The following is a 26,780-nucleotide window of genomic DNA, read 5'->3' as shown; positions in this document are numbered from 1 at the left end:
TGGAATGATGTGGTGTCCGTTATGTTGTTGTTCCCTAAACCAGACTAAACCGATCTGTATTTCCTGCAGTGTAAGGCTCAACCCGGCTCTTCTTCCTTCTTTTTCTCTTCCTGCCATGTAAAGTTCACTCTTAACTATGGCAAATCTGTTTGCTTATGGCAAACTTTATAGAATATGTTAATTGAAAGATCTCTCTCCTGATGAAGGTCACAAAATTCATGCATGCATGCCAGTTAACCTTTTCTTTTCTAAGGTAACAATATCTTGAGCAGTAAAATTATTGCCAGAGAAGGAGGTGCATTATGTTCAACATGATGCATAATTATGGAAACATATGTTAAACACAGCTATTGAGAAGGGAGTACTAAAATAATTAATATTCATAAAGCAAGTAAAATCTGTCAGTGTAGGCATAATCTGTCACAGTGACTTTACTATAACAAAGGAAATAACCCCAAACTATATTTGTTAGCTAACAGTGTTGAGCAACTTGCTAAGTAAATTAAAGAAATATAGTTCCTACTCTAAGAAAAACTTTCTCCAGGTTTGCAGCTCAGACTACTAGAGTAACTCCTCTTCTCCAAAACCTTTTTGCCCTTTGAGGTGCTTTTTCAGAGCATGGGCCTGGAGCTGTCTTGCTTCCTGCTTAGGTCATCCTCGGTCGGTGAACAAGCTCTCCACACAGCTGCACAAAGCACTCCACCCAGCGTTCCACATCTTACTTACTGTCTTATTGAGCCATTATCCTTTTTGCTTGGCTTTGAGTCTTCAGTAAGTTGTAAGTTGGGTTAGTGTGCTCACTGCTACCACTCTTTTCTCAGCTGATTCTCTCAGCTCACCTGAGTTGAGACTCTTGCATTTTCTCTGACAGATAAAGCCAGAAGTTACTTTTTTTTTTTTTTTAACCTTGTGCATTTGAGGAGAGAGAGTTTCCAGCCCTGACATTTGCTTCTGGATCCATTGAACATCCTGTTCTCTCTGGACTAGTAAGCGATCTGTGCAACTGAACATCACTTTTGAATATTTGCTTTCACTTGTTCCTCCATGCTTGCGGCAGATACTCTTTATTCTGTGTTGCACTGAGTCAATCTTTGTCACTCAGTGCTTTGTTAATTGTATTATTTTTCAGGATGTTAATTTTGCCTTGTAGCACCATAACAAGAGAAAGGAGAAAAATCCAATGGCTTCGAGGAAATAAAAGATCCAGCCTAGCAGTACCCTGATATGTGATCTCAACCACGTTATCTTACACTGGGTGGCGAGCACGCTGTATTTGGGTATCAGGTTTACTTGAAGATGTTACCTGACATCTTCTGGAACCATCACATTTGTAAGAAAAGCACGTAAGCTTTTCCTGGAAGCATCCTTAAAAATATTGGAAATAAGCCCAGGGGGCTTCAAAGGCTCTTTCCTTAAAGTGTAGGGATTTGTCTTGGGTACCACTCCTGAGTACTAGGACTCAAATTTGGTGTGTATTCTCACTGCATCTGTCAAGTGTTCTGCTAAGCTCAGAAGAAAGACGTGGTTTGCTGACTTGCACTGACCACTGTCTAATTGAAAATCTTGAACCGTACAGAGACGTCACTTAATTTTTTATCATAATTGGATGCAAGTGTTGAACTCTGGATTGTTGTATTAGATGTATGTGATCAGCAGTCAGGTCGGCTCTCTGAAGAGAGTAACATCAGCCTGCTTTGGCATTAGCTCAAGCTTGCCTTCTGTGAGGCTTCTGTTAGTTCCATGGCAGACTTGTTATCCCTCCTGCTCTCCATCTTTGTTTTACTGCCAGCAGAGAGTCCTGTCTTCCTTTGCCTTGATGCTGCTTCCAAACTTTCTCCCAAATTCTTGAGCATATAAGAGACGGTGAAATTCTCACCTTACAAATTAGGTCTCCTTTTCACTAGTCTCTCTAGTTGTCTCTGGTGAGTGTGACTGTTTTTTGTCTTTGGGATAACGAATGGTATATTTTATCATTATGCAGAAACACTTTTGTAGGTCTTGCAATTAGATGATGATCACTAGAATTTTAAGGTTGACTTTGAAATTCTTCTTTACTCCATCTCTGCTTCCTATGATCCAGTGACTGTTTCTTTTTTGAACCTCCAAATTTTGAAACCTCTTTCATATGCCCATGTTTTCAAAATTTAAAATACCAATGATGAGTACTTCTTTGAGTATTGCATTTCCTGCAAGATTCTTTTGCCTGAACCTAACTCCGGTCAGATTTGAAGAGAACTTATTTTGAGGTGAGATTTTATTATTTTATCTTCCTCTTTTGAAAAAGTGTTTTTTTTCTGTTCTAAGAAGTTATTAATGTGTATTTTCTACTAACTACTTCTGTAACTGACTTTGTATAAAGACCTCTAGCAAATTCATCAGTCTTGCATCTGTCTGTTGGGACATTTTGATTCATGAAGTGACAGTTGTTGGCAGGCGACCGCCGAAGTGTCCAGGAGTCCTCTGCTAAATTGTCCATATCTCACAGGGCTAAAAAGTCTTTGAGTGATGCTGCTTGCATTCTGTCATATTTGGTACATGAGACTGTTGTGAGAGACTTTCCAAAGTCCTAAAAGTAATATGTTGTTGAGCCCAGTGTGGTGCTTTGTGTTGGAGGGAATGTAGAAGGGAATACTGCTGCCAGTAGGGTTTTACAGTTCCGTCAAATCCCTTCAAAAAGTTAAAAGCAGTGCTGGATTTGGCATGATTTTGACAATTCAGATGTAGGAGATTCGTCTAATTGATTAGCCTGAGGGAGAAATATAACATAAATTTGTAAGGAAGTCACTGAAGAGGAAAGGTTAGGTAGAAAAGATTACTCTTCAGGAAACAATTATTACATAAAGGAGCCTGAAAAATAATGGGTCACAAACCATTGTCAGCAGTAAAGGTATCACTTAGTCTAGGCTGAGAATGACTGATGAGTACTTTATGTTGACCGACTCAGATACTTTGTTAAATGAATTGATTTCAGTTCCACTTTAGAGCACAGATTTGTGCAGCACAGTTGGCACCTTACCACAAGTTCAAATGAAAAAAAAATAGGACAAAGTGAATGTGAACAATGTGTTATAAACTTGCTACAAAAGACATTTGCTGCAGTTCAGCCAAGGAACACACTTGTGAAGGTGGCCTTGCAGCAAGTCAGCCTGTTCTGGAAATTAGATGCCTGAGTCTTCAGTGTGACTTGTCCTCCACCGTCCCTGGCACTGCTTATTTCCAAAATGAGAAAAAACAATGTCAATGAGGCAAGACTTGAATAAATTTTGAGGGCAGGGAGGGGGGCTTGCCTTGGTCTCTCATGGTCAATAGGTCTGTTCACATAGGAAACAATGGCATCTGAAGGAGAGAGCACACATGAAGCTTGAAATTATTTTCACTTTAAAGGGGGAAGGGTAGAATTGTAAACATATGTCTGTGATCTAAGGAGAAATCCTTGAACCTGTTACTGTCATGCAAGCTGCAGTTGTTTGTGGAGTGTGACTGATGTCCAGTAGAATGTAAAATATCTTGAGCTGAAAAGGCCTTGGGGATATCATTAGAAAATGTCAGTGTCCCCCTCAGGATAGTCAGATAGCATGTCAAGTGTCACTTTGCCTGATAGTAAAGAAACTTTTTCTTTGCATCAAAGGAGAGCTGTTGAAAATGTATTTTCCAGGATTAACTTAAAACACAAAATTTACCGAGTGTGCTTGCTGCGTTAGGTCATTTGTTTGGGTATCTGGTTAGTGGACTGGGCTGCTTTTTTAACAAAGGAGGTTTATAGGTATCTCACAATCTTCTGGGGCACTGAATTTATTGGTTGAAATAAGCTAGCTCCTCACCTATTTAAAAGCCTTTCTTTGCAGTGAATATATTGCCCAAAACACCAGTCCAGCACGTTGCAAATTAAAGATTTTTCACTCTGTCTGTTTTTGGAGCTCTACTTTGTACACAGTGTTATTTGATCATGCTTGCCACAGGCTTCCCAGACATCAAAGCACAGTTTGAGATAGAGCTCAGTACCCCACTGTAATACTAGCTAGATATCTACCTGTTAGACTGGGGATTATGTGATTTATTTTATTTTCTGACTTGCTGTTTGCCCCCTGCGGGTGCTGCCTTCTGTAAATTGTATCCGTGTTCAAGTGTGGTTCCTTACACCCCAGTTATCAGAGGGGGCCCCTTATATCTTGCTGAAATCTGCCTCCTCCTGGGGGACGTTCAGGCAGCGTCTTAATCGCTTTCCTAGGAAGGCTACACAGACAACATTATCATTATTGGTTTTAAGTATTTTTGTGTTCATTGGGTGCGTTAGGGTGTAGTGTTTCATAGTGGATAATAATAACTCAGTGCTATGTGAATATTAAAAGAGGCTCATGTGTCTCAGTTAGGAAGGGGGATTAATGCAAAAATGCTTTTTTAAGAGCAGAGCTATGATGTGGAACCCAATACAGACTGGTGTCAAATAAGCTGATCTGGCCGTCCCGAGTTCTGGGTTAGCAAAAGTGGTATGTCATACATCTGTGCTCTGCTGCTGAGAGTTTAGCAAACTAACAGAAGACTTCCCTGAAATGTGCTGGGTCTCTTCCCTTTTCACTTTTCAATCTGGTGGAGAAAAGAGGAGAAAATCTAAGGAGGTGATGGCCGCATGATAGCTCTGCGATTGGTTGCTAGAATCCCTCCTTCTGGAGAGGTGGGTGAGGGTGATTGTGCATTTGTGGATTAAGTGTGACAAAATAAAGAAAAACAGTACCTTAATCCTATTTCTCTCTTTCTTCTCCCTTCACTCCATACTTTTCATTCCCTGTTATTCATACCTTTTTTTTAAAAAATATTTTTATTCATCCATACCCTTTTATATTTCCATGGGACACTGTTTTGTGTGCTGTCTGCTCCTGGGCACCGCACACAGCTCACCCTTTCTTTCTCCAATCAGGATGGCGGCCTAGTGGAAGAGCCCACTACTTCACCATTTTTGCCTTCACCAAGCCTGAAGCTCCCCCTTTCAAACAGTGCACTCCCTAATCAGACCCTGGGCGGGCTTGCCTCAGGGCTGGGCATGCAAAACTTGAATTCTTCTAGACAGGTAAGGCTGTTGGGGGAGATCTCAAGTTGAATTTCAGCTCTCTTGGACTCTGCTGCTAGTGCCCATCACTCCCCAGGGGAAAACGGTGGTTTAAACTGAAAGTGCGTGCAACATCTTTGTTCACGTGAAATATCAGTGGAGAAGCTACCTGCTGTGTGAACATTTCACATTGTAAGACATAAAACAACTGCTTAGTTGTAATTAGCCTGCTAATTACATGCATCCATTGAGAAGAGACTCTAGTGTTACGGGTTTATACCACTGAACCCTGGTATAGCCCTGCCTTGATTGATGTGAGGTTTCTTTTTTTGAGGCGTTGCTAATTGTCACAGACTCTTAAGGCAGAGACATTGCTCTAATTCATCTTTCCTGGCTGGCATAATTACTCGGTGATGAGATGGGTGAGAAGTGATGGGGGCTTTTTTATTCCTGCTGTAAGTGTCAAGGCAACTCATAGCTTTGACAGGTGGTAAGAAAGAAACAGTGCTTCTAGCACCTCTGGTCAAAGAGAGCATTGCAGCAAGAGGGATGTTTTGGCCCCTGGGTAGAGCATGCTGAAAGGGAAAGGAAAGGCAAGGAGATGGAGGGGAAGATTGATAAACAGGAGACTGAGAGGCCATAAACTGCTGTTGATTATGAAAAGGTTATTTTTGCCATAGAAATTGAAGTTCCATCAAAGATAAGAAACAACAACACAGAAAAACTCTATATGGTGGCTTTTATTACGTATGTTCCTTTAAAGTTAGTTTTCTAAAGGCAATACTTGTCCAGCACTTGCAGCCCATTAAGCATATTTTTCAGAAGCGGAGACTGCCCTAATAGCATGTCCATTACCAGTAGCTTTGTAAAATGACTAAGTATAAAAACTGCCTAGTTAATTTAAGGATCGGGATGCTGTGAGTTTAATGACTGCATTCTCCTGTCCCTTCCTACACAAACACAAACCTTTTTGGCAAGTACTTTGCGTTGTTCATCTTGTGACCCTCTAGGGTTATGCATCCTTATAAAAAGCAATCTTCCAACTTAACAGCCACCCTTTGTTCAGGCATCTGTACAAAGTTTTGGAGGTTTGGGATGTTGGGTGCATGACGACCTTTGCCATGCCCGATTCTAAACCTGATTGTCAATACAGTCTGTATGTACTGGTTTCTTTATCCATGGCTGTCATAATCACTGAGGATAAAGACTGCACAGGTAAGTAACTTCCAGGCTATATGTCAAGTGATGTCTTTAAATGCCAATGTACTTCTTGCCCTGCTGTAGATACCGAGTGGCAATCTGGGTATGTTTGGCAATAGCGGAGCAGCACAAGCCAGGACCATGCAACAGCCGCAGCAACCGCCAGTGCAACCTCTTAATTCATCCCAGCCTAGTCTTCGTGCTCAAGTGCCTCAGTTTCTATCCCCTCAGGTTAGACGACACTTCCACTCATGAGTCTTCCCTTTCCCTGGAACTCTTCCATGTGCACTCTCCTCTCCATATGCATTCTGTCATGCTCCTGTTGCCTGGCTGGGTCTGTGTTGATGTATTTACTAGCCAGTAAGCGTGTTACACGGGTAAGCTGTTCTCGCGTGTATATTCTGTACGTTACCTGTGTGGGCACGTTCTTGTGTTCCTTTTTGCCAAAAGTAGTGTTTCTAGAGAGCTGAAAGTTTGTTCTCAGCTCTTCTTCCATAAATGGCTGTTTGAGTGTGGTTATTAAGATTTGTAGAGCCTCTTGTTAATTTTTTGGTAGTTCATGGTACTACTTCTGGTAATAGTAATATTTTCCAGCTAATGTCTTGTGAGTCTTATTAATGACTTACACAGTTGCCAGTGTTAAAAGGAAATGTACAATGTTTAATACACTGCTCTTTCTTAGGTTCAAGCACAGCTTTTGCAGTTTGCAGCAAAAAACATTGGTCTCAGCCCTGCACAGTTAACCTCGCCAATTAATAATCCTCAGCATATGACGATGTTGAACCAGCTCTATCAGCTGCAGCTGGTAAGTTAAAAGACATGACAAATAAACTCTAAATCAGAATTGAAGGCATGAAGATAAAATAAGAGAATGGCTAACTAAATTTTTAAATGGACGTGACAGATCTTTAAAACAATCAGATGCTGATTTCTTTGGTAGAATTTCTTTTTAAAGAGACAAAGTCATGTTTTTTGCCTCAAGCTTTATAAATAGTCATTTGTGGAATAATTATCCTTTACAGCTGATCAGTGGAACTGAAAACTCAATTGTCCTTGTACTGGTATGAGTAACAGTATATTCTCAAACAGCACTAATCTGTGTATTACCTGCCAACGTACAAACAGCTGGGAGATTTTTGTCACAACATAACAAGAGAGAAATTTCGGTAGTGCTGGTCACCTGAGTTACCTGGAGAACTTCCTTCAGTTGCCTCACTAAATAATAAAGTGTAGGGTAAATTTCCTGTACTTAAGGGAATGTATATTAAACACATATGTAACAAGAACTACTTGTTTTTGAAAAGTGCGGTACTTCTGCTATACTTGCAAATTTTAGATACATATATATGTGAGTGTGTGTATGAAAATATTGAATTGGATTTTAAGAATATTTTTAAAAGAGATACTGCTAACAGTATTTGCTAGGGTTAAACATAAAATTGAGGATGACAGACTACCTTAGTTGCTGATCTTAATGTGGTAGTCAAACTCTTATTAGTAACAGCATTTGATACTATTATTCATTTCTGGTTATGTCTCCTAGTTTAGTGGAGCATAGCATTGATCTCATGCCATTGTAATAATTGAACAGTACCCAACTACTTGAAAAATACCTGTACAGAACTGCTTTGGATTTTAAATTCACGTGTTTCAGAGAAACACCTTGAAAACTGGACTTAAATGTACTATAAAATACATTTGTAACACAATTGTTGCTTCTGCTTCATTGGCTGTTTTCAGAAAACTCTGTTTTCTGTCTTTTCTGTCTTTTTTATAATGTATCAGACCAGTTCAAGCAAGCTTGTTTGGCTTACTGTGTATGTTTGGACCTCTGACCTCTCATTTCTGTCTTGTAGGCGTACCAACGTTTACAAATCCAGCAGCAGATGTTACAGGCTCAGCGTAATGTTTCCGGACCCATGAGACAACAGGAGCAGCAAGTAGGTTTGCCTGCCAGTTCACTCTCCCCATTAGAGTTTGGTTTCAATAGCTTAAAGAGATTGTACTACATTATAGCAAAGCAGCTAAAGCATCCTTAGAAACAATAATGTAGTGCATGGCTTGAGTATTGAAAAGGAAAGAGTGCTGGAGTGGTAAAGCTGTTTCACAGCATTCATTTATTGGAGGAAAGCTCTTCAACCCTTAATACAGTCAATTTTTATTTGTAAAGAGATCTACTGTGTTATTTCACTGTAGAGAAAGGCAGAAGAAATCTAGTGTCTTTTTGTTCAATTGAGCATTTATTGATTCTTTTTCTTGCCAGGTTGCACGTACAATCAATAACATGCAGCAGCAGATCCAGCAGCACCAGCGCCAGCTGGCCCAGGCCCTGCTTATGAAGCAGCAGCCTCCCCCTCCACATCTATCTTTGCACCCCTCTGCAGGCAAATCAGCCATGGATAGCTTTTCACCCCATCCCCAGGCTCCCGGCCTACCTGACCTGCAGACCAAAGAGCAACAGTCTTCACCGAACACCTTTGCTCCTTACCCTCTTGGTAAGTGTCCTGCATTAAAACAGTTCCATATGAAAAAGACAAGGGAGTATACTATGTGAATTCAGAATCTAAATAATTTGCTCCGTAGTATAACAAATGCAGAAATACAAAAGATATGTGTATTAAATAATGTGGAAATGCTGAAACAAAATCACAGTACTGCATGCCTGTCTGGTAGCTGTTCAGGTGAACTGTGTTTGCTCACCTGCCTACAAATACCAGAACAGAAAATTTGCTTAATTATCTATCTAGGTATGTTGCTATTTATGAACTAAATATGAATGAACAGCATGATGTTGTAAAATACACAGGTGTCATATTGATAAATAGAACTATCATCTGGAAGTCATGCAAAGTCATCTTTCCATTCTAATCGGCACTGGTAAGGTGTCAGTCTATTTCAAGAAAGGTATGGATCAGTTTAAAGGAATGCAGAAAGAGTGTTGTGCAGACAATTAGGTGTTTCAAAAACATGGCTGCTAAGGAAAAAATGAAATCCTCTGCTCACTTTAGGCTAAAGAGAAGACTTGAGACATGCAGGAATCTTCAAAAATGTAAAAGATAGCTTCGAAGAAGTTCTCTTGCATGTGGCTAATGAACGTTTGTTGCATAAAAGGAGATCTAGTTAAACATTAAAGATTGTTTATTTGCTTTAAGCAAAGTAGAGTACTGGAATAAATTATCTGGAAAGTTTCAGAAGTCTTCACCAGTTGTTTTGTGGTAGGTTAGACATAGATCTGTCAAATATGATTGATGTCAAAATAATTGATTCAGCCTTGAGACCGGGTGAGCAGAACAACCTTTCAGACCTGTTTTCTGTGAGTGTTTGATGTATGCTGCAGACTTCATTTACGACATAAAGGAATTAATTTAATCTCTTTGTGACTCTCTATGCTGTATGCAATAGAATTGCCAGGCTTTATCTAGCATGCAGCAGTTAGGGTGATTTTGACTGCTATGGTGAGCTGTTATAGCAGGGAGCATCAGAAGGCAAAAGAATTGATGAATTAAAGGCCTAAGTCTAAGGTTCTTATCATATCTCAGCTTCCTGTGATCTGCTAACATTCAGGATTATGTATCAAAAAGGACCCAGATTCATGTCACAGAGCATGTCAAAATTATTCCTTAGATATAGCCTGAGTGATCTTGCTCTGTGTATACACACTATATGCCCAAATAGTACGATACCAGCTCTGATGAATAGCAGCTGTTTGTGTGACCTTTTAATCAGTTGCTTTGTTTGGGATTTTTAAAATGTTGTTAGCAAAGTAAAACGGCAAACATCGTGGGGGTGTGCTGGTGAGACATTAGGAATATTTTGGCTTAGCAATGGAATGCTGCAAATTCTTCACTGGTTTAAACGTAGCATTCCAGTGCATTCTTCCAGAATGCCTTTTCTGTAACAAGTGGGGAAACTGCAGTAGAAGTACTGACAGCGTTGAAATGTTAGCCCTACATCTTTTTTCATTTCAGCACAGTTTTATCATTTTCTGAATACATGGGAGTTATACTGGTGTTCCCATAAAAGCAAAAATTCTTGACAGCAGGTTGAAAATGTGCATGGTAAATTAGTACACATACATACAGATGTCTGAAAATCCATGTCTAGTAATTTCTTTAGCTGGATTTTGAAACGCATCTTTTAAGCCTCCAATATACTATGAATATCTAATGACCTATTTCCCCTAGCTGGACTGAACCCGAACATGAATGTAAATAACATGGACATTACTGGTGGTTTGTCAGTGAAGGACACTTCTCAGTCCCAGTCTCGCCTTCCTCAGTGGACACACCCCAACTCAATGGATAATCTGTCTAGTGCTGCTTCTTCGCTTGACCAGAACTCCAGCAAGCACGGTATGTCACGTTTAATCTCTGTCAGTCTGGCTTTTTGAGACTTGAGTCATATTGCAATTGTAATTTTTCTCTCGTGTTACTATTTTCAGTAAGTGCTCATAAATGGTTGGTACAGAGTGCCCTTTGAGACTGTGATATTTTTAAGATGGTTTCTGCAGTCACATTCAGCAATGCATTAAAGCTTTTGCTATCACTTCCTACATGCAATGTAGGAATGTTTTTTCTCATTTGCTAAATTTTGTTGCTCAGAACATGGAGTTCAAGTAAAACAAGCCATTAGTGTTGGCAAAACAAGTCGCACAGGCTTCCCCTTACTCCAGATCTGCATACCTTCAATCCAGAGAAACTTTATATTGGCTTTCTCCCACAGTTTTTCCAGTATCATCAACCTTTCAGAGCCAGTCCTGTACAAAGGCATGATGAATTACATAATTACCCACCCTGGGAGTTAGGAGCACAAACTTCATATTTTTCCAGAAGTGATTGCTAATCTGTTTGAACACCTTTATCCCTAACGCCTCCAGTATCCCGAGTCATTTATTCCTGTATTTCCTGTACCAAGTTTATTCTGTTAGAACATGGTGCTCTGTTAACTTCATTGTATCCTGGATTTTATTATGAGCAGTGTGAATTATTTCTTTTACAATAGTTTTTTATTCCGCAAGTAGCTGTACTGCCTGTGCCAAATTGTTGTTTGATAGTTTGTAGGAACATGAGAATGGCCATTTCAGATCATCCATCCCATCAGCAATGAATACCTAGAGAAGGGTGAGAAGAGAGCTTGCCTACAGTGATATTCCTTAGTATGCTGTTTGAGCAAATTCCTATTTAGCATCAGTGTAATGATTTGAATTACTTAGTCTCTTTTTGGCAGTAATGTAATGCAAATTTCTTGAACTTGAGTGTCTAGATTGTACCAGCAATGTATCTCTCAGCTGTAATTCCTCGTAAGGCTTCAGCAGCTGTTAAGCTTTGTTTACCGTGTTTATATTTTAATTTTCTTTTTTATCTTTGTAATACAGAAAGAAAAAAAGAAAATAATAACAAAATGTAGGGACTGATGAAATTCCATACCCAATATTAGTCCCACTCCTAAACAAAGCCTTTCCATTTCATTCATTGCAGGTGCTATACCTGGAGGTTTAAGTATTGGTCCTCCGGGAAAGTCCTCCATTGATGACTCTTATGGCCGGTATGATCTGATTCAAAACAGTGAATCGCCCGCCAGTCCACCTGTAGCTGTTCCTCACAGCTGGTCACGTGCCAAAACCGATAGTGATAAAATTTCCAATGGCTCCAGCATAAACTGGCCACCAGGTAACAAAATACAAAGCATTCGTGTTAAATTGTTGTCCTTAAAACATATTGTTGGTTTTACTTGTTGAATCCTCATGCCCTCTAATACAGAGGAACTTTGGAGAATTATGACTTAATATATTCTTCTTTTTGTTATATTTGTAACAGAGTTCCATCCAGGAGTGCCATGGAAAGGACTGCAGAATATTGATCCTGAAAATGACCCCGATGTTACTCCTGGAAGTGTTCCAACTGGGCCTACTATAAACACCACGATACAGGATGTTAATCGCTATCTTCTCAAGAGTGGAGGTAAACACACAAATGACTTTCACATCTGTGTATACTTTCATTTTCTTTCCAAAGAAGTTGACTTCATATATTAACAGATGTAGTATATTTTTGCATGTAATCCTAATATAATAATTCTTCTGCTCTGAACTTTCACTGAAAATCCAGAAATACTTGATTTAAATACGGGACTGTATTGGAGATGTAATATAAACTTCTGTGGTCACTGGAAGTTTTTGTAACCTGTAACACTTTGTTTTGAACAAGATTTCTCTCTCCATACTGACTAACCTCTTACAGACACTTTGCGAAATACTCAGAAGACACAATACAAAAGTTCCACAGTTGTTGCTGAGGCAGCAGGCTTCTGTCACACTAATTTATTGTAGCTTTGTTAGAAGATCAATCAGCAAAATGAATCAGAGCTGTTTTATCCCCAAAACCATTAAAGAAAAGAATAGGGAATTGACTAGCAAACTAGTATTTCCCAGTGCCATTTCCATGCCTTTTGTCTTGGCAGTGCTTACTCCAGAATTAAAAAGGTCCTTTCTAAAACAGTAAACCATTGGGACTATGCTACTTGTTAACTAGATGTACTGAAAGTGGATCAAGGGAAAGGTGGCTTGGTTTAATTGTGATCAGTGTGCCGAGATGGGCAAGTTATCTGCACTCTGCTAGAGCACTCTAATATGCACAGGAATAGTGTAATCAGGTGGTAAAGAAGGACCTGTCAGGATTAAAAATGTGGATTTTGTTCTAGTAGTTAAATCTGTGATACCTGTGTAGATTGTAAGTCTAAATTGTTTGCAGCTCTGGGCTTGTTAACTCAGGCGAAGGGATGTGAAGCATGAGGGAAAGGAAGCAGGGGTTTTCATTGTCTTGAATGATTTTAGTTGTCTCTTACCAGAAAGCAATCTTTATTTAAGCTGAAACATGAAGTGTTTGTGTGCATGAGTAATGTTGAATTAACTTCTAATGACCCAAATGTACTTCAAGGGGCAGGCAATCTGGATGGTTTGAAGTTATAAAAAGAAAAGTATAAAGGCATAATTCGGTCACAGTTCAGGTATGGCGCACCCAAGAAATACTCCCTTTAGGTCAAAAGCCTAGCCTTTACTGTGAGAAGTAAACAGGCCCTCAAGAGCCAAAACCTTCTGAAAAGTAGTGACTGTTGGGGTCCTGATGAGCTTTTTAGCTTGTTAATAATATAATTTTAATAAGAAGTGTGGTTGCTGAACCTGTTTCTTTATGCTTGTATAACCTAGGTGTTTGTTTCTAGGTAAAATATCTGTTATTGTCAGTACTGCTCCATATGAGATTGGTGCTTTAATGACGTGCTGCCAGGAAGAGACTGTTCTGAATACTGCAGCTTGAAGTACCCGGATTGTATTAACAGAGCTGATCTCCATTTAGAGGGCGAGACTGTGGTGTATAGCATCCTCGCACTGTACACTTAGACAAAACCTAAGCTTTTGGGTTGATTTTTGGTTTATGCTGTTTGCTAATGAAGCTTTGCAGGGTCAGCCACTATGAGCTGAAAGTCTTAGCCGTGTGGAACCAGGAACCATTTCAGCTCTGTGAGCATATGGGCCTTTGAATCTGATATAATTCCCTCACTCCTGCCTGGGAAAGATTATTTCCTGAGAAGGCCTTGATACCGAGTTATTTTGCTTGAGACTGTCTGTATTGGTGTCCTGTGGAGCGCAGTGAGTCTGGATAAGGTAAAGTTTGGTTGGTTTCTGTTCCAGTTGAAAATACAGCCTGTGTTTTTTATTGAGCTGTGAGGGATGAGATTGTCCTTTTACTTCCTCCCTTCTACCTCAGTACAGCGCTCTTTTCCGAAGAACTCACGTATTTTTATTAGTCAGTTAAATATGTTTCAGTATCACAGTCCATCTCTGTATGTCAGGAATGATAAGTCACCTAGGGTACACACTTAATTTTGTTGGTATCTAGAGAGAATACTTCCAGCTCTTCTGGTCTTTATAATGAAGATATTTTATTTTATGTTCAGTTTCTTTCATTTCTGCCAGTAAGGAAATTGTACGTATGCTTAGATAGCTCCTCAGATTGTAAATGATTTACCACGACAGTTTCAGGCTATTTCGTTTAATGTTATCAGTTTGAGAAGAGATTGCTAAAATATATCCGTGCTTTACTGAAAGTCTGCAAAAATCTAAAAATGTTTGTGGGCATTAGGTTGTAGGAGAAGTGCTTACCTCCGGTAATTTAGGACAAATCACCCATGGTAAGAGGTTAGTTTATCATATACATCTATGCTCATCTACAGTTGCCATTGCTTAAATCAGCCGGCAGAGCACCTTTATAAATGAAGCCTGTTCCTTGAGACTAAACAGTTTAACGCTGATTTTTTGAGAGTCACGTATCTTAAAGGAAATGCAGAATTTATCTTCTGCACAGGCACTAGTACATTTGCTACTGTGCCAGCTTTCTTTTCTTTCCTACTAAAGACTTCTGCTTCCTTTATCATGCTTTCTATAACATTTCATTCCTAGACTTCAGAGACCAGGCTGATTAAGGAAAATGCCTTGCATGGTTTGTATTTGCACATAATAGATTTGCTTATGTCACATCAAACATCATATGCCCATCTTTCTTAGTTGCTTCTCTGCTGGTTCTGCAGGGTCATCCCCAACATCATCTCAGAATGCCACGCTGCCTTCATCGAGTGCCTGGCCGCTTAGTGCCTCCGGCTACAGTAGCTCTTTCAGCAGCATTGCATCCGCACCTAGCATTGCAGGTACGAAACACGGCCTTTCTACTTTCACGTCCTTCTGCATTCTGAGAAAAGGCCCTAGAAAGTGCTTTCCCAGTTATTGCAGTAGTGCTACTATAGACAGAAGCATATTTTTTAGTCCTGTGTTAAGTAGGCAGCTCTCCTGGCAGCTCTTCGGTGGTGAGCGTTGGATGGTATGCCTGGAACTGTGCTAAGGAAAAATGTATTTATTCCACGTGGTGCCACATGCTGTCGCTCTGTGTTGGCATCGAGATCTCTGAATGACTTATTTCCATTGGAACTTTGAGGAGGAATATTCTATTGTCTAGGACATCAGTAGAAACACCCCTACTAGACCCTTCCAGTGAGAGCTGGTAGAAAATTTTTGTTAATAAACTCACTGTTAAAAGTGAACCGTCTTCAGCTCAGGAAAAGCATTAGTAGTACCTCAAGGAGGCACTCTGCATGGCTGTGGAGGGGTTGGGTTTGGGGGCTCTTCCATGTCTTTTAATAGTCAATCCAAAGCCTGATGATCCCCTATATGACTGAGCTTGTAGATGGTCTAAATAATTACCCCATTCTTTTTAATGAGCATTCTGGAGCATTTCTGTCTGCAAATCATGGAAACTGCTTGTGAACTGGCTACCTAAATATCCAGTTTGTCCCATTATAAAAATGTGTTGGAGCCGTTGTGTGGATTGCATTAGCATTTTCATATCTAATCAATGAAAACCTTTCACTTTGAATAAATGAAGCTGCAGCCTCCAGGTCGTACTGCAGAATGCAAAACAAAAAGGGTTTGTTTGAAATGTTTTCCTCCAATGAAAGGAAAAGAAAGGAATGGCTTGCTTTTCTTTTATCTGCTGTGCATTTCTGCTTTATTTGCTTTTTATTTTTTTGCAGTGTCATCTAATCTTTGTGTTAACCCCATAAGAAGTAGTGACATAGCAACATCTAATCTGTGGTAATGTGCGTGTATCATGTGCTACATCGCAGGCTGAGCTGCTCTGAGTTGCAAAACTCAGACTTTCCCTTTCCTCCCCATAATTTTACCCTTGTTAATGTCTTTGTCATCATCGTCAAATTATTTTTGTTGCTACAGTTTGCAAAAAGATGGGAGAGTGGTTGCCCTTTCACTTAAATTGTTACGATTCAGTATAAAATCATTGAGTTAAATGATACAAATAAATGGAGGCAATTTGAGGAGTGCATGTGTGTATATAACTGAGGCTGTGATTTGGTGACTGGTAAATTTGGCTTTAAGGACTAATAAAAAATCCTCAATGTCTGCCTCATGCAAAGCACTGATTCAGTATAAGCTTTATCTGCCAGTTCAAATCTGGTTTTAAAAAGAATCACAAGACTTTTGTATCTTGGACTTTGTCAGACCAAATATTTTCTTACTGTCTTCTGCAATCAACATTAAAGCACTAAGGCAGCATAATACAATATCATTTGCTCTGGCAGAAAATGCAGTGATGTGACCACTCATTTCAGTCAAACATGTGCTGCTGCTGTTAGTAGCCGTGGGACTGTGCTATGACAAGAAAATTGGACTCTTAAATTTCACAACTTAGGTTGGTACAAGGAGGAAAGGCAGGGATGTGTAAGTCTAAAGGTGAATAAAGGATTTTGTTGTGGTATACATAGTTGGAATCAATTTTGTCTGCCACTCTGAATGCTAAACTGTTGTTCTTAGTTTTTGTATTATTTTATAAAATTCGGATTTGGCAGGAACTGTAGTAAAACAGTTTAAAAACTGTTTAGGGAAATAACAAACTGAACAGTAAAAAGTTACGAAGAGTGACAGGTTGTGCTATGGCCTAATCTTCTGAAGACTTCTTTTTTCTCAAAGACACTTGGAAAAAAGAGTATCTGTTACTTTGAATACTCAGAAATACAGTTTTTGTTGGTCTTTGATCCTTGGAATGTTAATAATATATCAGAAGAACATATTGATATACTGGTTAATTTATATTGATAAAATGACTTGTGTAAGAAAAAGTGGTTAAGTTCTATTAAACCTTTGAGAGAGAGAATCTCAAAGTGTTTCATTATAATTTTGATGAAATTTGATTTCAAATACTTAAGTCCATTTCCTGGTCTTTTTTCATGTATTGTCTTTTACATGAAAGCAAAATAGCAGGAGATTTTAAAAAGGGAAGTGTATATGTATCAGGTGTGAGATTCATTAAATACAAAGTTCTTTGAAAATGTAAATACTAGGGTAAGTAGGTTCAAGGGATATAGGCTTTATCTCACTGGATGGTACAGAATGCTATTCTTTTCTCTCCCGAAAAGTTGGAAGAATATAGTCCATGCAGAAGCTTGATGATTACCCATCCAGCTTGGTTTAACAGTTGTTGCTAACTAAAAATACACCAATGTATGTTTTTCTATTGCAGGTAAATTGTCAGACATCAAGTCTACGTGGTCCTCTGGCCCAATCTCTCACACACAAGCCTCTCTGTCCCATGAACTATGGAAGGTACCCAGAAACACTACTGCTCCTACGAGACCACCTCCAGGCTTAACAAACACCAAGCCATCATCTACATGGGGTGCCAGTCCCCTGGGTTGGACCAGCTCTTACTCCTCTGGTACTCTTGACTTCTGTGTTTTGTAACACCTCAGTGCCACCTTTTTAATAATTGTTTGCTTTTATTTTGTGTTACAATAGTGAGGCACCCCATAGCTGTGCATTAGGTTCCAGAAACTTGAGGTTTAGTGCAAGTATTACAGAGTCACAGAATCATCTAGGTTGGAAAAGACCTTCAGGATCATCAGATTGTGTCTGTTTTGGGGATATGAAGTTCATGTCTGTTCATTTTAGTTAGCATAAGTTGTAAATGAAGCTGTCATCTTTCAGGTGGTCATATTAGCAATTTTACATAGGAATTGCCAAATTATTTCCAACTAGGATGTTTTTCCATTTCTTGAATTTCTAAAAATATATTTTAAACATGTTTCTTGTTTTGTGGTATGATCTGTGACTGCCTACAAGATGACCGAATCAGCCTATGAAATTTAATATGGAACACATTTTTGGAGCATGGATGTGAAGCATTTAGGACCTGATGGCATTGCGGGGCCATCAGGGAATGTCTTAATTTTTTCATGCAGGCTCTTTTCTGAGGTGGTGGTGTGTTGCTTAAATACAAATATGAGAAACCATGGATCTGGCAATATAAATATATCTATATCTATATATCTCATGTTTGTTGGTGAAGTACTGTCAGCTTCTCAAGTATGACACCTGCTTTATAAAGCTGACTATTAATCTGCTTCCACTTACTTGGGAATTAAACGTTCTTCCCTCTTCTTGCCATTTATTTTGTCTCTGTTTTCTTCACCAAAACCCCACCTGGTGGGCAGATATTGCTGATGCCAGGATTCCCCCTGGAGCCTGAGTGTGGTCACGCCTGTGACTACAGAAGTACTGCGGTTTCTCAAATGCCACTCATAAATACCAAGCTTGTACAGTTTCTCATTGTAAAACACCAAGCTGAAGTTGGAAAAGCAGGTTTTGTTGGTTATGTCCTTGTATCTTTAATCAGAACACTGTCAGTGCAAAAATATGTTTTGAATAAGTCATACACATTAATCTATCATTGGCAAGATAGCAGAATACTGCAGTGCTGTAAAAATCTTTAATAGCAAGCAGCAATCTGAGCTTGGACATCTGAATTGCTTTTAAAATGTGTCTTCCAGATTAATTCTAATGTAACTTGAAGATACAGTTTGTTGCAGTGTCATACCTGCATCCGTTAGTTTTCTAATGGTTATTGTGGGAACGTGAAAAATGCCACAGATCTTTTAAATGTAACAAAAGCAGGTTTTCACTCAGCAGCCTTTCATTCCAAAGACGACAATAAATCAAGACGTGAGGAAACTGCTGTAGGATTTGTTTTCAGTAGCAGTAACGCTTGCTAGTATGTTGTGATTCCAGCTAAGTTTTCTTCTTGTTATATGCTCTCCACACCATGATAAAATGTTTTGTTGTGGAATTTGTATTGTAGGTTCTGCATGGAGTACTGACAGCTCAGGGAGAACAAGCAGCTGGCTGGTTCTTCGAAACCTCACACCCCAGGTAAATAGAACTGTACATAACTAGTTATGAAAAGAGACTTGTCACATTTAAGAGATAAGAACGTTTATCAGCCTTGGTCATTTGGTTCGTTTGAAGGGAAAATAATTATTCTGTATTGATTACAAGTGTCTGTCTACTACAGGGAGTTTTTTAAGTTTTCAAAGTGCTGTCAAATCAAGTATGAACTTTTTAAGACTGTAATGAGTCATTCAGTGTGCATCATTTATGTATGTGTAAGTATGGAGGTGAATGATGTTTTAAAGCAGATACAGAAATGTTAAATCTGCTTTTCCTATGGTTTTTTTTTTTTTTGTTCTTCTAAGTCTGTCAAATCCTCTAGTCCTCCACTAATGTCATTCACAAGGAAAAACATAAGTCACAAAGCCTTGAATGTAGACATCCAATTTAATCTTGGGGAAAATTTAGTTATATTTATGAACAATGTGTTTTTCCTTTGACTTATTTCTGGACTTCTGTGGACTAATGATAAAGATAATTTCTGTCACCTAAATTGGGAAATTTTGTGCACTGGACTGTAGAGAAGCCTTAAAAAGACAGGATGTCTCACTCAGTGAAGACAGTGATAAGCGGATAATTAAATTCTTACAGAAGAAAAACTTTTTTTTTTTCTTTCACCTGCACTTACTCTCTAGCTTTTAAAACTTATCCAGTTAACAAGCGTTTAAAGTAAAATCACAAAAATACAGATAACCATTTCCCTACCTTCCCTCTTACCAGATCGATGGTTCCACACTGCGGACACTGTGTTTGCAACATGGCCCTCTGATAACATTCCACTTGAACCTGACGCAAGGGAATGCTGTGGTCCGATACAGTTCCAAGGAAGAAGCAGCCAAGGCCCAAAAGTCTCTGCATATGTATGTTTCTTCTCTCTTTCCTTTGTTGTGAACCCAGGTTTATCTCAGAAACTATTTTCTTAGGCATTTATTTACTAGGTCTTGGAACTGATCACTAGTTAGTTTAATCTGATTTTCAAAATTATGTAATGAGAGAGCAAAAAAAATAATTGAGGACTAGATACTCATATACTACTGAATAAGAGGTCATTACAAAACTTGATACTAGATACTTGTCATTACTAATGTGCTCAGTAAGGATTTGTCATATAAGGTTGCAAAGAATTTGTAAGGTGTGATAAAAATTCCAAAGGAAGCTCGGAGAGCATGAGACAGATTTTAGCTTTAGAGAGCAACAGAAAGGACAAAACGATGATAAATAATGAACATGTTCATGGTGATCACCTTTTTTAAAGGAGTTATGAAAGAAATTGAAGAAATGTGTGACAACAAAATGTGCTTTTGAGGTGTTTTAAAATCCTTGGGACTAATTGACATACTACGCAAGAGCTGGCGTGATAAAATCAGTGACAATAGAGGAAGGATTAAGAATACAGAGACTGATGTTTCAAAAGAATACTTGGGTGCTTAAGAGTTGGAAAGCAATTTTCTTTATCAACAGGTTATAGCATGAGTATAATGAAAAATACTGATCATAGCAGAAACATTGTCTGGAACTAGCTGTACTACTGGCCTGATTACCTTCCCTGTACTTAGAAACTTAGGAGCAATGGTTACTCCATGTGTAAAGTTGCAACTACTTTCCCATTGTGAACCTGATTAACAGAAAGTGTAGTAATAATAATTATATTAATGACTGTGTTGCTTTTTTAACTGTTGACCTTTCCTTAATTAAATATTCCAAAGCAGCATTTGGAACAATGACCCATCTTAGTTATACCAGTTCAGATGTGGGCATCAGGTAAAAGAAATAATGCCAAAGGCAAAATTAATATGTGACTTTAAAGATAAGTGCTTATTTCAAATATGTAAATGGAAATTTCCTTCCATATCAGTGATCTGGAAGGCCTCTGTTTAAATTGTTTTTTTAATAGGTTGTGGCATAACTATAGTTACGCTGCTGGCAAGGACAGGACACCTCTCCCTGAGTGAAGAGGGTCGAGCTCTCTCTGTGTTTGGTTTTCTGGCAGGGTGACAGTGGTAAATCACAATGGGATCTGTGGAAGCCAACAGGACAGTATTAGAGTTCCAAGAGATATCAGCCACTATCAGTTTCACAGATAAATGTTTACATGGAGTTGATCACTGCACAATAATACATCGCAGAGCCAACAGTTTCAGATTCCATCTGAGTTGACAGGAGAATAGCTTGCTCACATTCCCCATCTGGTTATGAGGGGGTTTTTGATATGTAAATTAGGAGCAGCAATGATTAATACTTTTTGAAAATTAATGTAAAATTTTATGAAGAACGCATAGTTTTCAAAGACTGCATTTGGATCTCTTCGCTTACATGTTTAGTAAAGGCAGGAATTCTTGAGGAGTGATTTTCAGCAAGGAGCAGTTGCACAAACCCAGCTTGTTGACTGAGTGCTTCCAAGCCAGAGGCTGTGGTCAGGCGGTGAGGGGCAACAGCCATTACAAACACGTTTGTATTCCAACAAAAGCGCCGTTTGTTAATGTCTGTGTTCAGATTTACATGCCATGCAGTGGTGAGACTGAACTAACACAGAGAACCTGGGGGTTTAGGCAGACAGTGCCAGGTAGATTTGTCTTCCATTCTCCTTTAAAAGATCTTAGGTTGCAAAATAAATTCTAGAAGAAAATAAAATTAGGTTCTTGGAAGAAATCTGCATTCATGGCATTAGTCATGCAGTTATTCTTGTCAAACATATACAAAGGAAATTAATTTTAAACATACTATTAAAACAAGTGAGGTTTCAGGAAGCAGGGTGGGGGAGGAGGAGAGACAAAATCTTCAACTTTGCAGGATGAGTGGAGAGTTGCCTTGAAGTACAAATCAATTTTTGGAGTACAGATGTTGGAACGGTGTTCCCAACACAGCCAGTGCATTTCAAGTGTATTTTTAAAACAAAATCGGGAATAAGCATTAGACACAGAAGAGTTGAACTGTACAGTGAAGAGTTAATGTTAAGCATTGTGATGGAGTAAGACCTTTAAAGGTATGAAAGCATACTTGTTAGTTACGTGTGAAAAAAGAAGGATTCTCTAATCTTTCTGAGTCTCCTAAGCCTTCTGAGAATATTTAAAAAAGGACCTCATGGTCTGGAGCTCCCCTTTGCTGCGTTATATGATGCATTGTTAGATCTACATTTTGTATCTTATCTTCTCAGTAAAGCAAAGTGCCTTAGTTACTACAGGTCCCACTGCCCAGTGCTCAGAAATAATAAGAGCTACAACATTTATGCAGAAGTGGAGAAAGGAAGCAGTGTTACCAGGTGCTTGAGCACAGACTGAGAAACAGCATTTCAGCCTTTGCTGTAACTAGAAAGTTACCATCAAGTGTGATGGCTGTAGACATCCTGAGGTGCAAGATGTCTGAATTTTATTCTGCTCATATATTTAGCAGATTTAAAAAAACCCCAACCAAACAAAAAAAACCAACCAACCCAGAGAGAGACTTCTTTTCCTGGTTAGTTGATTGTAAAATACACAGCAAATGATTGAATCTGTTGCAGGATTTAAATACTAGAATATATTCTTTGATGACAAATTAATGTGAAGAGAATAGGTTTTGAAAATGTGTTATAATAAATTTGTCACTATTGGCATTATTTGTTACTGATACTGCTGGTATGCTTGTATCTTTATGCCTAAATAACAGTCTCCCATGATGCATGTTAGTTAAATGAGGTGGTCTCCACACATACGGCTTTGTGTGTTTACCTATGGATGTAGAAAGGTAAATAGAAAATAGGGTAGAGAATCATAGAATCACAGAACGGTTTGGGTTAGAAGGGACCTTAAAGGTCATCTAGTCCAACCCCCCTGCCATGGGCAGGGGCACCTTCTACTAGCCCAGGTTGCCCAAAGCCCCGTCCAACCTGGCCTTGAACCCTTCCAGGGAGGGGGCAGCCACAGCTTCTCTGGGCAACCTGTGCCAGGGCCTCCCCACCCTCACAGGGAAGAATTTCTTCCTTAGATCTAATCTAAATCTGCTGTTTTTCAGTTCAAAACCGTTATCCCTTGTACTATCCCTACACCCCTGATCAAGAGTTCACTCCCCATCTTTCCTGTAGCTCCTTTAAGTCCTGGGAGGCCACTCTAAGGTGTCCCTGGAGCCTTCTCTTCTCCAGGATGAACAACCCCAACTCTCTCAGCCTGTCCTCACAGGGGAGGTGCTCCAGCCCCTGAGCATCTTTGTGGCCTCCTCTGGCCCTGCTGGAGCAGGTCCGTGTCCTTCTGCTGTTGCTGCCCCCAGAGCTGGACACAGCACTGCGGGGGGGGGGGGTCTCACAAGAGCAGAGGAGGAGAATCCCCTCCCTTGACCTGCTGGCCACACTGCTCTGGGTGCAGCCCAGGACACGGTTGGCTTTCTCTGGCTGACTCACAGTCAGTTTTCCATCCACTAATCCCCCCAAGTCCTTCTCAGGGCTGCTCTCAATCCACTCATTACCCAGCCTGTATTTACGCTTGGGATTGGCCTGACCCATGGGCAGGACCTTGCACTTGGCCTTGTTGTACTTCATGAAAAGTACTCTTTGTTTAAGAGACAGGGATTGCTAAAAGTGAGCAGGTGTGGCATAACTCTTCACCTGCAATTCAACTTGGGGGAACATGGATTTACATCTGTCTGGGATATGTCCAACAGTGCCCTTTGCAACCCTTGTTTCATGTTGCTGCACCTTTTGTTTTTGTCCTCAGGTGTGTCCTGGGAAACACTACCATCCTGGCCGAGTTTGCTGGTGAAGAAGAAGTCAACCGTTTCTTAGCACAAGGCCAGCCACTGCCGCCCACCTCCAGCTGGCAGTCCAACACTGGAACCAACCAGACGCGCCTGGGCTCCTCGAGCAGCTCTCACGGCTTGGTGCGCAACGACGCCGGCCACTGGAACACTCCCTGCCTGGGGGGCAAGGGGAGCAGCGACCTGCTGTGGGGTGGGGTGCCTCAGTACTCCAGCAGCCTTTGGGGACCCCCGAGCACCGACGACGGCAGAGTTATCGGAAGCCCGACACCTTTGAATACTCTTCTTCCGGGTGATCTTCTCAGTGGGGAGTCCATCTAGGAAACAAGAGAAACAAAATGGAAATAACAATCATCAGCACTAAAGGAAAAATAAAAATTGTAACCCTTTCCAGTCCCGGGCTTGATGAAGAATCCAGCTTTAACAGATCAGACTGGCAGCCCTTTTTAGTACCTCTGTCCAATATCGAATATGAAACTGCAGAAGTCCTTGTGAACTGTTCATGAAACAGTATGGGCTACTTTTGGTCAGTGTCACATGCTAATGACAGGTTTTATTTTTTTCATGGCTTTTTGTTTTATGTTGTCTTTTTATGTTTGTATGGTGATTTTCAAAACAAAGTATAAAAAGCTGCTTAGAATAGGTCTATCATGAAGGGCACTTTTCAGAATTTGGGCTGGAAAGGGTTATTTTATCAACTGGGGGGGGAAGGGGAAATGAAAGCCTATTTAAAATGAGCCTGTGACTATTATGCACATTACCAGAGGCGGACCCAGTAATCAGAAAGGGTGAAGTGTGATATTTACCATTGGTACAGAAAAGTAATGAATCTGAATGGTAACTATTGACTGTACAGGTTGAGCGGGGGGGAGGGAGGGCAGGGTTGGGGTATCTCTGTGTCCACTACTCCCATGGATCTGCCTATGCACATTACCCTTGTTTCATTACTTTTTCATGTCATTTTTTTAATCCCAAAAATATAAAAAGTAAACAAAAAACCACAAAAAAACAACAAAAAAAGAAAAAAAAAACCAACAAAAAAAAAACATATCAACATGCAAATACTTGAATCCAGCAGGCCAATAACAAAATGTGAACACTTTTTAAGTCTAATTATTACACTTCCAGGTCGGCATCAGTACACAAAAAACAGGCTCTAAGAATTTTTTTTAACGTTCAGACTATATGTTTTCGTTGGAACAGATGTATGTATGTGAGTGTGCTTGTGTGTGTGTGTGCGTGTATGTGTGTGCCCACGTGTGGTTTAACTAAAAGTGTGAATTTTTTCCTTTTATTCAGTATATGCTTTTTATTTGCTCATTGGTCAAATGTTTAATTGTTATTAGCTTCTAACTTTGCACTGAGTGTCCGCAGCCCTTCTTGTAGCTAATCCTATAATGTTAAAAAAAAAAAAAAAAAAAAAAAAAAAAAAAAAAAGAAACTGATAGAAGGGGCCGGCGACAATTCACGTGTAAATGTTTACTCAAGGACTCTTATCGCATTTTAAAAATTACAGTGTGTATCTCTGGAGAATAATATGTATATCTACCTTTAGCGGCTTTTTATTGTGGACTAATGCAAGAAAATTATTACCGGAGTATTGCACCATTTTTCCATTCGGAATATAAAGTTTAAAAAAAATACTCTTGTTGAACTGTGGCCATAGATAATTGTAAAGAGTTGATAGTTCCCTTGCAAGCAGGAACAGAAACAAGCACTTGGACATAGGTTTTGACTGCTTTTGGAGGAGCCAGGAGTTTTGGCTCCCACCTGTTTACAGACCTTTTTTTCTCATTCAAACTTTAAAATAAAAAAGGAATTAAAAAAAAAAAAAAAAAGAAAAAAAAAGACTTCCATCGTAAAGAAAACTATTTTCAGAATGAAGATATGCTACTTCAGAGCTCTGGGATTGAACAGTGTTGTTGTATTATTCTTTTCTTTGGCCATTGCTGTGTACTATTTTTGTTGTTGTTTTCCTCCTCTTCGTCAAAGTGGCGAAAACTTTGTGATCACTATCTTGCACATGGTGGAAGATGTCTCAGGAAAGCCGGGTTTCCCGAGGAGCAACTCCACACCATTTCATGTATTTTTAAAACCCAACTCCTAGCACTGAAGATATTATTAAAAAACAAAATAAAATAAAAAAAAGACAGTAAGAAAGAAGAAAATACCTAATCTAATGTGTAGCAGTTACATATTTACCAAATAATGGACTCAAAAGAAATAGATGTTTGAAGAGTGCTTTATATATTAAAAAATCGCTTTATGTTTAAAAAAAGATCAATGTTTTTGATTGTTTTGAAAGGAAGAAAGACAATGGAATAACATACACTTCAAGTATGTTTTAAAAATTATATGAACATTGTGCTCCCTGCCTGCTTGGATCAGGAAACTTGTGCATTACTTTTTTTTTTTTTTTTTTTTTTTTGGAAGATTAGCTTTTTAATGGTTTTATCAGATTTAAAGGGTCCTGCAAGATTGCAAATTAACAAAAGCTGGTTTTATAGAGGATCATGAACTATGCACAAACTGGGTTCAAGACTTGTTTTTTTTTCTCAAGTTTTAGTAGTGTATTTAGCTGAATAACCTTTCCTCAGAGTAATTGCATCTCATTGCCATTACACGCCTCCTACATATATATTTTATATATATATATATACACACACACTTATATAAAATATGTATGTGTGTATGTGCGTGTTTACATACAATTTTCCATGCTGAAGTTTAGCATTGAGTTGTAGAAAAACTCCTGATATTTTAAAATTGGGAATGAAAATTTTTGTTTGGGGGGGTGGGGGTGGGGGGTGGGTTTTTGTTTTGGGGTTTTGGTTTTTTTTGGCCTTTCCTTTTGAATTAAAGATGTCTGTAACTCTGAGATTAAAAAAAAAAACAATTGTGGCTTTTAATGTTTATTCTCCTCATAGAATGTGATTGTTAAAGAACATGCACCGAAAGTTGCTTTCAAGAGTACGAAGATTCTTTGAAACTTAATAAATTGCAGTTTTTTCTTGGCTGTTCAAATAA

General features: G+C 39.2%; 1 protein-coding gene across 11 annotated transcripts in view; it reads left to right on the top strand.

The window, feature by feature from the left end:
• TNRC6C (trinucleotide repeat containing adaptor 6C) overlaps positions 1-26,780 on the top strand; it is a 111,096-nt gene extending 84,316 nt beyond the window's left edge. For 5 of the 11 annotated variants that reach the window (XM_074847588.1, XM_074847590.1, XM_074847592.1 and 2 more), the window contains 13 exons: positions 4,892-5,065; positions 6,329-6,475; positions 6,927-7,049; positions 8,101-8,184; positions 8,508-8,739; positions 10,429-10,596; positions 11,722-11,913; positions 12,061-12,204; positions 14,828-14,944; positions 17,326-17,520; positions 18,940-19,010; positions 19,749-19,888; positions 23,714-26,780. In XM_074847588.1, coding sequence (XP_074703689.1) covers positions 4,892-5,065; positions 6,329-6,475; positions 6,927-7,049; positions 8,101-8,184; positions 8,508-8,739; positions 10,429-10,596; positions 11,722-11,913; positions 12,061-12,204; positions 14,828-14,944; positions 17,326-17,520; positions 18,940-19,010; positions 19,749-19,888; positions 23,714-24,074 — 2,148 coding nt within the window. In that variant the 3' untranslated portion in view covers positions 24,075-26,780. The remainder of the gene's footprint in view (positions 1-4,891; positions 5,066-6,328; positions 6,476-6,926; positions 7,050-8,100; positions 8,185-8,507; positions 8,740-10,428; positions 10,597-11,721; positions 11,914-12,060; positions 12,205-14,827; positions 14,945-17,325; positions 17,521-18,939; positions 19,011-19,748; positions 19,889-23,713) is intronic. The other 6 variants (XM_074847591.1, XM_074847595.1, XM_074847594.1 and 3 more) reach the window with 4 other exon arrangements.

The sequence above is a fragment of the Strix aluco genome, chromosome 21, assembly GCF_031877795.1.
Source record: "Strix aluco isolate bStrAlu1 chromosome 21, bStrAlu1.hap1, whole genome shotgun sequence".
Lineage (NCBI taxonomy): Eukaryota > Metazoa > Chordata > Aves > Strigiformes > Strigidae > Strix > Strix aluco.
The sequence above is the reverse complement of the archived record's forward strand: the minus strand, read 5'-3'. Positions and strand labels throughout refer to the sequence as shown.